Below are 17,112 nucleotides of genomic sequence, written 5' to 3'. Positions count from 1 at the left end.
GTAATCAGGTTAGTTTGATGGTTTTTGTCAGGCTTCCATGTCCATCTCACATGTGCAAATTTTTTTCACACCAATTATAATGTGTTTTTGGTTAGAGCAGTATACTTAACCGATAATATTATGTTTATATACAGTTTTTTTCAAAGTCCAGTCATGTTGCATGCCATGATTACTTTTCCTTTTTGCACAACTATTTGTTTTCTCTGTTAATAATTAACCTTTTTTGTTGTTGTGCTTTATTTCTGTGTTTTTATCAGTAATTCCTTACCACACTCTGGCCAGCAGTGTAGATCTTCCTGAGGACATGTGTGCACTGTGACTGCCTGGTGCGTTCTGTTCTTTTGGAGATCCCTTCTGTTCCGCCTAATATGAACATGTGCTGTAGGCAGCAGCACAGTGCAGCTGTCCTGATCTTGACATCATCCTGATGAATCCCCTCCCTCTCCTGGGCTGGGTCCAATCTCAGAATCTTTTTCTCCCCCTTGATTGAGCTATTGGTTTTGGAAGAGTACCTTGATCTTTTTCTGTTAGCTTCCTGAAGAAATTGCACAACATGAGAGGTAAATTTTTTAGACCTTACATATCTGAAAGCTTTCATTTTATCCTTACATTGATTATTAATTTGATCAGGTATAGAATTGAAATTTGGAAATATTTTCCTTGAAAATTTTGAAGATTCTATTCTATTGTCTTTTGGCCTCCACCATTGGTGAGATAACCTGTATGTAACCTGAAACTTTTAGACCTTTGTCCCAGTGTTCTAAAATTTTATAATGAGGGCTGGGGTTCGGGCTCAGTGGTAGAGTGTTCGCCTAGCATATGCGAGGCCCTGGGTTCAATCCTCAGCACCACATAAAAATAAACAAATAAAATAAAGGTATTGTGTCCAACTACAATTAAAAAAAAATAATAAAATTTTATAATGATCTTCTTGTTGTGGCTGTTTTCATCTAGTGGGCTATGCACTCAATAGATTCAAATTAGGTCTTAGGTTTTCTCCTCTTCTTCTTCTTCTCTCTCTTTTTTTTTTTTGTACTGGGGATTGAACCCAGAGTTGCTTTACCAATGAGCTACATCCCCAGCCTCTTTCATTTTTAAGATAAGAATCTACTAAGTTGTATAGGGCCCTTGCTAATATGCTGAGACTGGCCTTGAACTTTACAATCCTCCTGCCTTAATCTCCTGAGTTGCTGGGATTACAGGCATGTGCCACTGTGCGAGGCTCTTCTTCATTTTCTTTATTCTTGTCCTATGTCTATTGTTTGGATGCTGAGTCTTTGGGACTGATCCAGTAATTTTATCCTTTTTCCCCCTGCTGTTTGCATCTCTGCATTTTTATTCCATTTTCTGAGAGATTTCCTGGGCCATGTTTTCTAACCTTCTGTTTATTTTTATTTATTTTTTTCTGTTTATTTTTTCACCTGTGCTTTGTTGTTGTTATTATTTTGGTATTGGGGATTGTACCCAGGGGCACTTAACCACTGAGCCATGTCCTCAGCCCTTTTTTATTTTGAGTCAGAGTCTTGCTAAATTGCTGAGGCTGACTTTGAATTTGTGATCTTCCTGGCTATTATTAATTTTCTACAGCTCCTTTATATTGCCTTAATGAAGCAGTGAGATGAAATAGATGTGGATAATTTCCTCTTATTAAAATAGGAGTACTGTGCCCTTTTCTGTGCCTTCTTAAGGTTGACACAGTACTTTAAGAGGCTAACACAGAAGGGTAAAGGAAACCTCCATAAAACCCAGAGAAGAAGCTGGGCATACGCCTGTAATCCCAGTGGTTTGGGAGGCTGAAACAGGAGAATCGCAAATTCAAAACCAGCCTCAGCGGGCTGGGGATGTGGCTCAAGCGGTAGCGCGCTCGCCTGGCATGCATGCGGCCCGGGGTTCGATCCTCAGCACCACGTACAAACAAAGATGTTGTGTCCGCCGAGAACTAAAAAATAAATATTAAAAAATTCTCTCTCTCTCTCTCTCTCTCTCTCTCCTCTCTCACTCTCTCTTTAAAAAAAAAAAAAAAAACCAGCCTCAGCAATGGTGAGGTGCTTAGCATCTCAATACAAAATAGAGTTGGGGAATGTGGCTGAGTGCCCTAATGCCCATGAGTTCAATCCCCAGTACCCAGAAATAACACCCCCACCACCCAGAGAAGAGATTACAAAACTCTTTGGATCCTGTCTGGAGTTATAGCTAGAGAAAAAAAAAATGGGGGTACTGATACATACTGTGTTTCTAATAGCAGTTTGTGAATTAAGTGAATTTATAAAGCACTAATAACAGTGTCTGGCTATTATTCTGTTATTATTGCTGTATTCTGTTGTTATTACCTTTTTGTCCTTTTATAATGAATACAATCTCTCTTACATCTGAGCAAATTATTTATAATGTCTGTAATAAGGATTAGATAGGCCTATCAAATAGTCACTAATATTTTCTTTTTCTACGAATTTGAAAAGCCAACTTTGATCTGGAGGTGTACCTCAGCTGTGGAGTGTTTACCTGGCATGACGAAGCCCTGGGTTTGATTCCCAACACCAGGAAAGAAAATCTAACCTTACAAGGGTGTTTTACAGAATATATTTTCTTTTGTGGTACTGTGTATTGAATTCAGTAGGACTTGATAACCAAGATACACCTCCAGCTGCCACCACATCCTTTTTTTAAAAACCAATAACTTTGAGATGGTCTTGCCTAGTTGCCCAAGCTAGCCTTGAATTTGTGATCCTTCTGTATCAGCCTCCAGAGTCTGTGGCATTATAGGTGTGTACCACCACACTCAGCTACAGGGTGTATTTTCTAGAATTTGTATTTTTTTTCCATTTATTTAATCTTGTTTCAGTACTCAGTGTTGTACTGAAAAAGTACATGCCTTTTTTTCCCCCCAGTACTGGGGATTGAAGCCAGCAGTGCTTTATTTAAGTTAGAAAAGCCAAGATATCCTGTAAGAAATGAGAAGAGGGCTGGGTTATACGGCTCAGTGGTAGAGTGCTTGCCTAAGTGTGAAGTAGTGGGTTTAATCCTCGGCGCCACATAAAAATAAATAAATAAACAAAGGTATTTTAAAAAATGGGAAGAAAATGTTCTCCTTTACTCATTTAAAATGGGAACTAAAATCACTATTACCCACTATGAGAGAGACAGGAGAGGATCCTCTGGAGGAGTTGCCTACTATTCTGTTCCCTTATGATGAAACATTTATTACGTACATGATCCTGAGCTTAATAGACATTGAGTAAATCCTTGAGGGGATATCACAAGTTACCTACAGTGGTGATATTGTGATGACAAAGTTTAAATGAATAGCCCCTCAGTTTGCTGATGATTTTTCTCTGCTAACAGCTAGCAGATATTTGTCTTCCAAAGGCATGGTCTTTTGACCTATATCTTCCTTGATGGTATCTTCTAGTGCACCTCTTCTATGTGATACATGCTAATTTAGCCACTAAAAGTATAAAAGCCTTGATTGTTACATGTAGGAGTATATCTGATTACTTATAGACTTGTAAATGCAAGAAAAATAGAATCAGTGGCAAATCTGTTTTTTCCCAGGGAAGTTCTAAATATCACCACCTGGTCACTTCTGGGGTTGTAGTTAAACATAGCTTAAGATATGAACCTACCTACTGTGTGCCAAGCACTTTTTATATAGGTACTTCTTTAATTCCCATGGTTATTCTATGAGGTGAAGGTCACATTAGAAAGATTGACAGTATTTTATCCAGCTAATAGGTAGCAGAAGCAAGATTTTAATCCAGTTATTTTCTGCCAGAGCTGCTACTAACTGTATAACCTGGCTAGTATGATAAAGTGAAAATCTGATTTCATCTGGGACTGGGTGTTTTTAGATTGATAATTTACTTTAGCATATTTCTTTACTTACTTAATACCCACCTTTGTCACATCTTGAAATAACATTATGGAAGAATGTGAATGGAGTGTGGTTGCTTATTATATGTTGGGATTATGGATTCCTTTTCCATCTATCAGTTAAGAAAGAACTTCACAAAACTCAGGTTCCTGTGTGGGAATCAGCTTTGAAATAGTGCCCTTCTGCCTGCTGTGTTCTGTGCCTCATGTAAAATATTAATCTCTTGGGTTTTTCTACTTTTCCATGTTATTGAGAAATAACATGGTCATGTTCTTTTGAAAGGTAAATGATGGAAAGAGTGGAGTTTGCCACAGGATAGGACCAGAAACTGAGACTCTGGTTGAAAAGCTGGAAAGAAATTTGACCTCTTTGCTGGCTGTGATGGAAAGAAGCCAGCAGCCCAGTTGTCCTTCACTGGATAGGATGTAGCACTCTGACTCACTCTGGGAACTCATCTTTTTTAAGTCGGATTATTGCTGCCTGAAGTTGTTGTAGGAAGATTGCTTCATGTGCAGTGATGAGATTACTTAGTCAGAGGCCAAGTCCCTGGACATTTAGTGTCTTATGGTTTCAGACAGATTGTTTAGTTTTTATAAAGGGTAGGAAATAATGCGGGAAAAATTTTAGGAGGGATATGATTGCTGAGGTTTGAATCCAGGGGCCCTCTGCCCCTGAGCTACATCCCTAGCCCTTTTTATTTTTTGAGTCAGGGTCTTGCTAAGTTGCCTGGACTGGCCTTGAACTTGCCTCAGTCTTCCAAGTAGCTAGGTTTACAATTGGGTGCCAATACACCCAGCCAGAGTGTTGAGAATTTTTGAAGTTGGACCATTGGTGCACTTGGGTCCTTATTCTATCCTTTCTACTTTTGTGTGTGTTTGAATAATAATAAATAAATTTAAAAACATCCAGGATGGTGGCTTAAGTCTGTAATTGCTATCCCAGCTACTAAGGAAGCTGAGGTGGAAGGATCTTTTGAGCCCAGGAGTTAAAGGCCAGCCTGGACAACATAAAAAAATAAATAGCTAGGGCTGGGGAATATAGGCCAGTGATAGAACACTTGGCCTAGCATGCACATGGCCCCAGGGTTCAAACCACAATACTGTAACAAAATAAAATACATACAAAACACATCTGCACATCCATGAACTTGTGGCTAGAAAAATTATGCAGAGTCAGAAGTACTCGATCCCTCTCTTGCTCCCATCCTGTCTATCCTCCCACTCTGAAGAGATAACCCCTGTTAACTCTTTGTTGCTAGTACCTATATAGATATTTCTTAAATTTGCATGTGTACCTACAGTTTACATGTTTAGAGCAGAAATTTCAGTGCTAAATTCCAGAATAATTTTATCTTTAAATTGTTTAAAATAGTAAAATTATCCTTCCCAAGGGATGATCCCCCCCACCACCCTTTTAGAAGGTCGCTTAATGCATGTTAGGATATTTTCTGTAAGTTGGAAGACCTTAGAATTGAAATAATATTGTTGACTGATTTATCTTGCAAAATAATATTAAGAGTGACTTAATAGGAGAATAAATGTCAGAAAGAGGTCTCTAATTTGATTTCTTTAGGGGTCGTGGATGGGATGTGAACGAAGCCTTGGCGAAGTATATTCCTAGAGATAACCGCAGCTGTTTTTTATGCTGTTTCCCTTCTTTCCCTCCTCTTTTTACTCAGGAGAGGACTGTCTCTGGAGAAAAGAATAAAATAGTAAACATGTTTAATATTTACCTGAGCTTTGCTTTTCTGCTCTTAACTATCCAGAAGTATCTGGAGCTCAAATGAGACCTGCTGCTCTTTGGTGAATTTTTTGCTATTTAAAAATTTATTATTTATTTATTTTTGTGGGGGCTGGGGATTGAACTCAGGGGCACTCGACCACTGAGCTACATCCCCAGCCTTATTTTGTATTTTACTTAGAGAACGTGTCTTGCTGAGTTGCTTAGTGCCTTGATGTTGCTGAGGCTGGCTTTGATCCTTCTGTCTCCGCCTTCCAAGCCACTAGGATTATAGGCCACCATGCCTGGCCTTACTTTGTTTTTTTAATGTGGTATTTGGTATCAAACTCTTTTACCACCGAACTACATAACCAGGCCCCTTTAAATTTTTGAGACAGGGTCTCACTAAGTTGCTGAGCCTATACTTAAATTTGCCATCTTTCTGCCTTAGCCTCTTAAGTAGCTGGGTGTGGGCTATTGTGCCCAGCTGGATCTTTTTCTTTTTTTTTTCCTTGCTGTGCTGGGATTTGAACTCTGGCCTTGCACATGCTGGCTGGGTGAATGCTCTACAGCTGAGCTAAACTCCAAGCTCAACTGTCCACCCTCTGGTGCTGGAGATTAAACTCAGGTGTGCTTAATCAATGAGCCAAATCCCCGACCCTTTTTGAGTTAGGGTCTTGCTAAATTATTGCTCAGGAAGGCCTTCAACTTGGCAGTCCTCTTCCCTCAGCCTCCTGAGTTACTTAATTGGGATTATAGTGATGTGCCACTGTCTATTTCTAGTTTTGAAAATAAATGCAGTGGAATTCCAATTTTATTCAGTTGTTTTTAATGTATCTAACTTATTTACAATATTATTATTATTTGTCAACTGCTAACAAACAGGTGATTCCAGCCTTACAGGTAAAGTAGCCCACTGCTTCCAAATAAACATTCTGGAAATTGATCATGTAGTGCCCTTACCATTTGTAGAGAAATAGCATGTTTCCATTTTGCTTTCTGTTGTCAGCACTCGACAGTTCTTTGCCGAATAACTTTACAAGTGGAAACCAGTCTTAATGTATAGTTAATTATTTTGTTTTTGTTTTGGGGGTCCCAGGGATTGAACTCAGGGGCACTCAACCACTGAGGCACATCCTCAGCCCTGTTTTGTATTTTATTCAGAGACAAGGTCTCATTGAGTTGCTTAGTGTCTTTTGCTGAGTGAGGTTGGCTTTGAACTCAATCCCCCGTCTCAGCCTACCAAGCCGCTGGGATTACAGGTGTGTGCCACTGTGCCCGGCTTGTTCTGATTAATCTTGAGAACAGATTATGCTGCATTGAAAAGCCTTGTATAGGCAAGATCTCTTGCACAGAATCCCTCCATCCCCCCCCAGAGGATGTTGTTGAGCTGCCTCTCCTAGATATGCATTTCTAGCCAATTTGTTGGTTTGGGTCACTATGTTCATGTTTCTTATGATTTATTTCTCTTACTACATGAAGCTCTTTGTTCTGCACCTGGCTTTAGCTTTCCTACTTCGAGCTCTCTAAAGTCATCTACAACATAAATATTGTCTTTTACAAGGTCTGGAGTTCTGACATTTTTCAGTAGAGTTTATACTTTCCCTTTTTTTTCCTTATGCTGTGAATTAGAGATTGAATGGAGGAGGAGAGCTGATGGCCACTTCAGTTAAGCATCTTAGCTTTGCTGGTTTAAGAACCACATTCTTTGAGAAATCATCACACATCATATTCCCAAGAGACTAATGGTTGGAGTATAATATAGGAGAGTAAGATACTGATGAGTCAAAAGGGATAATATCAGAAAGGTGTGTTTAAATTCTGGTTTTAACCAGCTGTGGAACTTGGGCAGGTTACACAACTCTGTAAATCCTAATCTCTTCTGTAAAATAGGTACAGAATATAGTGTTTGATAAGGTTTGCATGTGAGATAATGCTGAAGGTTTGTAGCTCTTTGGTACTTCTTAGTAAATATTAGTAGTTGTTATTGATAAACCAAAGTTCCAGGGATTCAATTTCCATTGTTTATTTGACAGGAAAGCCAATATTTATCCAGGGTATTGTTTCCTTTTTGTAGTTGTAGATGGACAGCATGCCTTTATTTTATTTATTTTTACGAGGTGCTAAGGATCAAAGTGCTAAGTGCTGAGCTATAGCCCCCCCTCCCCAGGGCATTCTTTACTGGTAAGCAGGTCCATCAGAGACCAGATTATATATTAGAAGAGTATTCAATTAATACATTCTGGATAAAGGGTAAGAGAAGCTGTTTTTTTATTTTTATAATTTTTATTCAAAACATTTGTTTTGAGACAGGGTCTTTATTACTCACACTGTTCTCGAACTCCTGGGCTCAGGGGATCCTACTGCTTCAGCCTCCAGAGTAGCTGGGACTATAGATTAGCACCATCTGAGCTTTGAGTTTGATGTTGTTAGGTTGTAATTCCATCAAGGCAGGTCGGCTGCATTGTTCTACTTGAGGAAATGATGAACACTGGCATTTCAGGGCAGTTTCAGCTTACTGCCTTTCCCCAGTGTCAGCATAAATATTCTGTGAACTCAGTGGAGCTGCATGCTAGATGCTACTTCCAGCTCTCTGTCTTCCCAGCCTGTCTCTGTCAGAAGCAGAGCAAAAATCAGTTGTTAGACCATATGTTAACTTTTAGGTTTTAACTCTTTGTCCCCCTACTTCTAGATTGATAGCTTTCTTTCTTTCTTTCTTTTTTTAAAGAGAGAGAGAATTTTTAATATTCCTTTTTTACTTTTTGGCGGACACAACATCTTTGTTGGTATGTGGTGCTGAGTATCGAACCCGGGCCGCACGCATGCCAGGTGGGTGCGCTACCGCTTGAGCCACATCCGCAGCCCGAGTTTTGAATCTTTTTGTAAAGTTTTTCTTGGGGAGGATTTCCATAGGTTATTTTTCTTTTAAAAAAATTTTTTTGGGGGGCTGGGGATGTGGCTCAAGCAGTAGCGAGCTCGCCGGACATGCGTTCGATCCTCAGCACCACATACAAAGAAAGATGTTGTGTCCGCCGAAAACTAAGAAATAAATATTAAAAAATTCTCTCTCTCTCTTTAAAAAAATTTTTTTCTGTAGTTGTTATTGTTTTGACCATTAGTTTCCTTTTAGATAAAGTATGATATTTGTTGATCCTGCCCTGTCTCTAATCTTAGATTATGTTTGGATCCTGGAACCCAAATTAAACAGATTAAATATTCCTGTGTAGTGCTTTATTGAATTAACATCTGGCATTTCTGTCATGAGACCTTTGGGTAAGAATTGGTAAATGACAGTTGGGCACAATGGTATGTGGCTGTAGTCCCAGCTACTTAGGAGTGAGGCAGGAAGAATGCTTGAGCATGCTAATACATTTTAATAACCCAAGAAAATAAGATAAAGCCATCTCTTGGTTTAATTGCTGCAGGCCACCAGTCATAAGATTATCTAATATTTAATTAGTTAGAATGTGGACAATGAAATGAGAGTTAACACCATAAGAAATGTTCTGGTCATGCTCTTAAAGTATACTAGATCTCTTGAAGAAATTTAGTATCCTCTGAGGAAGTTTGGCTTTAATGGGAATGAAAAAAGGAAAATACTCAGCAAAGCACTGTACAGATGTCACATTCAGCAGTAGAGCTGTTCAAGACACTTGTGTGTACATACTCAAAAACTCTTCATGCCATAGGCATCAATCCTCTGTCCAACTCAATTTCCATATCCTTCCATGGAGTCATAGAGAGCTTTAAAGGACTTTTTTTTGGCAGGCAGGGGAGGAGGTGCTGGACATTGAACCCAGAGGCACTTTACCACTGAGCTTCAACACTGGCCTTTTTTATTTTTTATTTTGAGACAGGGTCTCACTAAGTTGCTTAGGGCTTCTCTAAATTGCTGAGACTGGCCTCAAACTTGTGATCTTTCTGCCTTAGCCTCATGGGCTGCTGGGATTATACTTACGCATCATAGACTTGATTTTTTAAAATATTTTTAGTTGTAGATGGACACAATTCCTTTATTTTACTTATTTTTATATGATTCTGAGGATCAAACCCAGTGCCTATTATGTGCTAGGTAAGCACCACTGAGCTACAACTCCAGCACCCCAGACTTGATTTTTAATCGGTTTTATGTTTTAGGGAAGGGTTTTTTTTTTCTTTTTTTCTTGTTTGTTTGTTTTGTTATTGTTTATTTTGAGGTTATAGTATGTTTGTTTTATTTGTAAACAAAATTTAATTAGATTTACTATTACAGTAAATTATATTTCCATAAAAATAATAGAGACTGGAAATGTAGCTCAGAGGTAGAGCAGTTGCCTAGCATGTGAGACCCTGAGTTTGATCCCCACTGCTGTTAAAAAAAGAAAAATCACTTGAAACTTTTCTGAGGTCTTTTTTTTTTTTTTAAAGAGAGAGTGAGAGAGGAGAGAGAGAGAGAGAGAATTTTTAATATTTATTTTTTAGATCTCGGCGGACACAACATCTTTGTTTGTATGTGGTGCTGAGGATCGAACCCGGGCCGCACGCATGCAAGGCGAGCGCGCTACCGCTTGAGCCACATCCCCAGCCCTGAGGTCTTTTTGAATGTGAACCTAGTATTTTATTGGACTGAAAGATAGCTGTGTAGTTTATATGTAGCTTGGCCTTTTTGGGTGGCAAAGGTTGGAACTCCCAAAGTAGCCTAATGAAAGGATCTTTTTGACACTGCTTTTTCTGGGAACCCAACCCCCTACTAAATGTAAATTCTCAGTAGGCTGCCCTCAGGGCTATAAACATAGAGACTGAAGTAAATATTCTGAAAAAGTTTTTTTCTGGTAATTCAGCAGATACCCACCTTGAGCAAGCACAGTGCTGCCACAATCTCTAGGGGGACTTGAAAGTAACAATCCAGAGTGAGAAAGGAAAAGCAGTAATTTAAGTCTTCCTTATCTTTGAAAGTTTTTTGTTTCAGAGACCCTTGTTTTGGTCTTTGCTGCTAGTATTATCCCTTGGGAGTTGAAAAATAAGGTGTGACTTTAATGGCATAAAACCGTGTAATTATATATCTTGACCCAATCAATAAATGGGCAGAGGGACTGAACAGACCCTTCTCAAAAGAAGTCTGAATAGTCAACAAATATAAAAAATGTTAAACATCTCTTAACAATCAGAGAAATGAAAATTAAAACTACACTAAGATTTCATTTCACTCCTGTCACAATGGCAATACTCAAGAATATAAGTTAACAGTATGTGCTGGTGAGGATGTGGGGAAAAGGGAATGCTCATATATTGTTGATGGGACGGCAAATTAATGCATTCCCTCTGGAAAGCAGTTTGGAAATTCCTCAAAAGACTAGGAATGAGCTGGTGCTGTGGCATACACCTGTAATCTCAGCAGCTTGGGAGGCAGGAGGATCACTAGTTCAAAGCCAGCCTCAGCAATTTAGCAAGGCCCTAAGCAACTCAGTGAAATCCTGTCTCTAAATAAAATACAAAAAAGGGCTGGGGATGTGGCTCAGTGCCCCTGAGTTCAATCGCCTTACCAAAAAAAAAAAAAAAAAATGGAGAAGACATCTTGCAGCTGAAGGAGGGTTTATGCAAAAGTACTTTAGAGCTTAGTGACTCTTGAGCTCACCCTAAACCAGCATGTGGTATAGCTTTCCAGAAAGAAATCTTAGGAGTGTCTAAATAGTTCTTTACTAGTCAGTCCTCATTTGGAGAGTGATATTAAATCTAGGTGTCCTAGCAGAGGAGGACAGCTGGAATTGATTTAGGGGACAAACCGTATCAGTGGATAAGAAGCTGTGTCAGCTGAGGAATGTTGGAAAGTTGAGGATGTTTTGATCACATCCGAACCAGGCCCTTACTAGGAGTTTTTCAACTATAGGTTCTATATATGTGCATCCTTAATGTGCCAGAGACCAACAGTAAGTATGATTGGTATTTACTTATTGGTGAATCATTTTATAACCCTGCTGTAGGAACATGGCTACCTTAAGTAATATTGTGATAATAATTATTTTTAACCCAAAGAGTTGTGTTTGAGGGGATATATTTTTTACCTGAGGCACATTTTGATTCTATAAGCTTGTTCATAGTTCATTGTGTCATAGTTCTTGGTTTCTGGACTTCCTAAAATATGATAAGTGGAATAGCATCTTCATGAAGAGCAGACATAAAAAAGAAAACTTTTTGAGTAATTTTTAGTTTGACCAGAAACCAAATGCTAGGTTCTTAAAAGAGGTAAAAGGTACTAACTGGACTTCCAAGGTGGCATTTATCTACCCCACTTCTTCACATTTTTTAGTGCATGGACATGGAAAAAATGTTAGAAATAGAAAAAGATATATGTACTCACAATGAAGTTTAAGGGTCTTTTAAAAAAGAAATGGAAATTTTAGTTGTTGTTTGTTTTGGTACTGGGGATTGAACCCATGGGTACTATACCACTTGAACTACAGCCCCAGCCCTTTCTACTTTTTATTCCTTCTTTTCATCTTAGTCTTTTTTCCCCCCCCTGACTTAGTCTTTTCAGATGACAGGTTAAGAGCCATCTCTTGATATTATTATTAAAGTGCCATGATTTTTAAATTTTTCTTTTCATTACCAGGGATTGAACCCAGGAGTGCTTAACCGCTGAGCCACCAACCCTTTTTTATTTTGAGATAGGTCCTCACTAGGTTGCTGAGGCTAGCCTTGAACTTGAAATCCTCCTGCCTCAGCCTGTTGAGTTGCAGACATAGTCAACATGCCTGGCTTAACACTGCATTATTTACCATCCTACATGTTCTTGGTCTTTGTCCTTTTGTTTGCTGAGCCTATCTGAAGTCTACATTATAAGCTCCATGAAGGCAAGGGCTTATGTCTGTTTTAATTTTGTCGCTGTCTAGGGTCTTCTTGAATGACTTAGTTGATTCTTGAGTTCTTTCTAGCTGCACTTTTGTGTCATCCAAAGTTATTTCATTTAATTGATAGGGTTTAGTGATATTTTTAAATGAGTTTCTTTCAAAACAGCAGCTCAGGAGTAGGAGTGGTGATGGTGTTGATAGTATCAGCTATGAGCATGTTTGTCACTTAGGTTTAATATGTATATAACTGTTGAGTTTGGCTGTGTTTGTATTTAAATGACAGCCTTTTCTTCATCTTAAAATTAGTTTCTTAATTTTCTGAAATTAAGAAAATGTGGGGCTGGGGATGTGGCTCAGGCGGTAATGCGCTCGCCTAGCATGCGTGCAGCCGGGGTTCGATCCTCAGCACCACATACAAACAAAAATGTTGTGTCTGCCGAAAACTAAAAAATAAATATTAAAATTTTAAAAAAAAGAAAATGTGTTAAAATACACATTTCATTTTCCTCTAACTCCACCCACCACTTTTAAAGTGGTGTTGTCCACCTGTTATTAGTTTTCTTATTTCTTACCATTCTAAAATTAAAAACTGGACAAAGGTGTTAACTAGGCAGACAACCCAGAACTTATGACAGAATAAACTTCTATTCAGCAATGATGAACTCAAAAATTCCCAAAATATGCTGAAGGCCAATTAGAAAACAAAATGTAATTTTAATATTCTCATTGTAAGTGGTCACTTATACTTTCACCTTCCATCCCTGAATAATTTATTCCTATGTTTTTGCTTTGTTTTGTGACCCTACTGCCCCAAATTGACTCCAAATGGAAATAACATTTTTTTCCCTTAAAAATATGGAACACTTTACAAACTTGTGTGCCATCCTTGCACAGGGACCATCTTCTCTGTATCGTTCCAATTTTAGTATATGTGCTGCCAAAACGAGCCCTGGAAATAACTTTGACCTTGCTAGAGCACACAGCAGTCTGATCCTTGGCAGGATTTAAGCCATAAGTTCTTGGTTACCTCATCTAGCGGTCTTTTGTCACCCTTTATTTCTGGCTTTTTCTCAGCTCTCTTCTAAATTATGACTCTTAAGACTATGTTATTTCTTTTTCCTTTTTTTTTTTTTTTTGTGTGTGTGTGTGTGTGTGTGTGTGTGTGTGTGTGTGTGTGTGGTGCTGGGGACCCAACCTGTATCTCCAGCCCCCATGGTTACTTTGCCTATAAGCTGAAGCTGGCCTTTTCACCTTTTCAAAAGTTCTTAAAATTGAAACCTAAAACGTAAATATATTGCTTAGAAACAAATACCACCTTTCAGTGTTTATCTCTTACTTGCTGCCTTTACCAGATCCTAAACTCAGGGCAGAGACTTCATTCATTCACTCAATAAATTTGTGAGAATATCTGCATGCCAGATATTTCTTTGGAGAGGCAGAATAATGCAGTGGTTGAGAACACTGGTTTCAAATTGGGGTCTGCCTCAGAGTCAGAATGCTTGCCTAGTACATATGTGCAAGGTCCTATGTTCAGTCACCAGCACTGGACTAAAGAAAAAAAATAAGCCTGGCTTGGAGCCAGTTTGCAACTCTGCTGCTTAAAGCTGTGTGCTTTCAGGCAAGTCAGTTACCTTCTCCATGCCTCGGTATCTGTAAAATGGGATGTAATATTGACCATCTTGAGGATAAAATGAACAAATAAAAACATCATTTAAACATTTGCTATTCTGGACATTGGATTTACGGCGGTAATAAGAAAAGATAAGGTTTCTACTGTTAGAGACCTCATGTCCTACTTGGTGTAAAGACAGAATAACAAAAAGTAAACAAGATAGTTTCAAATGATGACTTTAGTGCTCTAAAGTAAAAACAAGATACTAGACTACCCTAGGGAATGATTGGGTGGCTGCTTTTGATTGGGTGGTCATGGAAACGCTTAGATAACTTTGAGCAGAAATGTGAATAACAAAACTGATTGGTAGGGGAAGGGGAAATATTTGTTGGTTATTATTATTCCTTCACAAACCTGGGGCAGCATCTTAAGGGTTATGTTTTACTAAGCAGTGAGATGGCTAGGTGTGATCCAATATAGACCCTGGAGTTTTGGTCGGGTTTAACTGTCAGTTAGCTTAATGATTTTTTGCAGATTCTTTATTGCTGGTATTTGATAGACACATGATTGACGTAAATGTTTTTTGCTCCTGGAAAGATGTCCAAGGTGCTGGTAGAAGGTGTTGGTATAAGGATCAAACCCACTGTTCACCTCAGGGCCTTCTAGATGTTTGTTCTTTCCTGAAGGAGAAGAAAATTACCCTGAGAGAAAGTTTACTTTGATGCTAGTGAAGGAGCTATAAGAAAGTAATGGTCCTTCACTTTATAAATTATTATTTTTTTATTTTTTTTTTAGAGAGAGTGAGAGAGGGGGGAGAGAGAGAAAATTTTTAATATTTATTTTTTAGTTCTCGGCAGACACAACATCTTTGTTGGTATGTGGTGTTGAGGATCGAACCCGGGTGCACGCATGCGAGGCGGGCGCGCTACTGCTTGAGCCACATCCCCAGCCCTCACTTTATAAATTATTATAGTTTATTTATGGATTGGTAGTCTGAATCTTACAGGGTGGAAGATTGTGCTATTGTAGTATTAGAATATTTGAGGGCTGGGGTTGTGACTCAATGGTAGAACGCTTGCCTAGCTTGCGAGGCCCTGGGTTCAGTCCTTAGCACCACATAAAATAACTACAACTAAAAAAAAAATAAATATTAGAAAAAGAGTATTGTGTCCAACTACAACTAAGAAATAAATATTTTAAAAAAGAATATTTGCGAATACTCTTAATCTGTGAACGTGTTCTTTGAAAATAAGTATTAAAGATGTGGTTGGGTTGGGGCTGTGACTCAGTGGTAGAGCGCTTGCCTAGCATGTGTGAGGCACTGGGTTCGAACCTCAGCACCACATAAATAAAATAAATATTGTGTACATCTACAACTAAAAAAATTTTTGGGGGGGTGGTGGTGGCTGGGGATTGAACCAGGATGGTGTGCATGCAAGGCAAGCACTCTACCAACTGAGTTGTATCCCAGTCCCTAAAAAATGCATTTAAAAAAAAAAGATGTGGTACATAACTTTGTGAGCTATATGCACTTTAAGGAGGAAGAGATATGGTCAGATGTACTACATACTCTTTAGTAAAGATGTAATTGCATAGGTTTTCTTCTCTTGGAACTGGGTAGCCTGTCTCAGGTCATCTCAGTACTTTTACTAATAGCTGACTTAGTCCTCAACATGTATCGTCTATATAGTGAGAAAAGAACGCACTAAATCATATATAGTGAGAAAAGATCGCACTAAATCACTGATAGCTTTCCTTCATCTTTGTCAGTTTTTCTTAGTGCTACCCAGTTAGGGTGATATATAGAGTTTTCATTTGCTTCTGTGATTTGGTTTATTTAGAGTTTGTCCTACTTAGAAATCCCCTTTACTTCCACCAGGGCTGGGATCAAACACAGGTCCTTGCACATGCTAGACAAGAGCTCTTCACTGAGCTCCAGTTCCAGCCCCTGTCTCTAGAAATTCCTTTTGATGAAAGAGCAAAGAATGAGTCTTTTAAATTGACCATTTCATTGTTTTTTTTTTTTTTTTATGTTTTTTTAATGTCCAGCGAGGTTAAAGTTTGCGGAGAGTCTCATACATTTGGATTTTTTTTTTTTTTTTTTAATATTAGGTGTAATTGAAAAGTTGTCCCTCTTCAGAGATGTCAAAAACAAACAAATCCAAGTCTGGATCTCGTTCTTCTCGATCAAGATCTGCATCCAGATCTCGATCTCGTTCATTTTCGAAGTCTCGATCCCGAAGCCGATCTGTGTCTCGTTCAAGGAAGCGCAGGCTGAGGTAAGGGGGTGTGGTGTGGTTTTGTACATTGAGATGATCATTGTGTTAGTCACTGTGGGTTTTGAAGCACTTTTGTTAGAATTTCTGTATCAAGTGGGGGGTTGGGTGGAGCGTGAGGGGGTGGAGAGGATGGAGAGAGGGTCTGTAAGATACTCCAGGCCTCCTCAAACTCTGCAAATTCAAATCGGCTCTTATTGCCAAGCTGTTTGCTTAATTCCTGCTCTTTGCCAGCACACGTTATTTCCCCTCTACTTAGGAAGAAGAGATTTTATTTTTATCTGAGAAGCTTGCTTTAAATCTCTACACCTGATTACTTTTCACTAAAGTATTTTTGAAAACCTTAGACCACAATTTATTTGCATCATCACTGAAGAAAGGAAAACTGAGAGAATAATATAAACAACATAGCAAGTAGGATAAGCTTTAACTACTAAAATAATTAAGTTCTTAGAAATTTATCATTTCTATGTACCTAATGTGCCAATTACTAATGAGCTGCGTCTATTCAATAAAACACATTTTAAAACTATCTGAAAATTAGTTTCTGAATTATCAATATTTTTGATTCAGTCAGCTTTCAATAGACTTCTATTTCAATTGTGTTTTGAAGTAGGATGCCAAACTTCACCATCTTTCCTCTTTTGTTGATGTCTTGTGAGTCAGGTTTCTCATTCATTAAAAGTGTTTTTTTTTTTTTTTAACAATGTGGATAGATAAAAAGCCTTTTAGTGTATACAGTTTGTATATGGGAGTTGGGAAATATTGATGTATTTAAATAGTAATGGGATCTTTGCACAACTTCAT

General features: G+C 38.4%; 1 protein-coding gene across 4 annotated transcripts in view; it reads left to right on the top strand.

Moving 5' to 3' along the window:
• THRAP3 (thyroid hormone receptor associated protein 3) overlaps positions 1 to 17,112 on the top strand; it is a 55,533-nt gene that overhangs the window by 18,854 nt on the left and 19,567 nt on the right. For all 4 annotated transcript variants that reach the window (XM_081307740.1, XM_081307743.1, XM_081307741.1 and 1 more), the window contains one exon: positions 16,142 to 16,308. In XM_081307740.1, the coding sequence (XP_081163866.1) occupies positions 16,172 to 16,308 (137 nt within the window). In that variant the 5' untranslated portion in view covers positions 16,142 to 16,171. The remainder of the gene's footprint in view (positions 1 to 16,141; positions 16,309 to 17,112) is intronic.

Source organism: Spermophilus citellus (assembly GCF_964194105.1).
Source record: "Spermophilus citellus genome assembly, chromosome: 9".
In the NCBI taxonomy this organism is placed as follows: Eukaryota; Metazoa; Chordata; class Mammalia; order Rodentia; family Sciuridae; genus Spermophilus; species Spermophilus citellus.
This window is presented reverse-complemented; position numbering and strand designations above follow the sequence as displayed.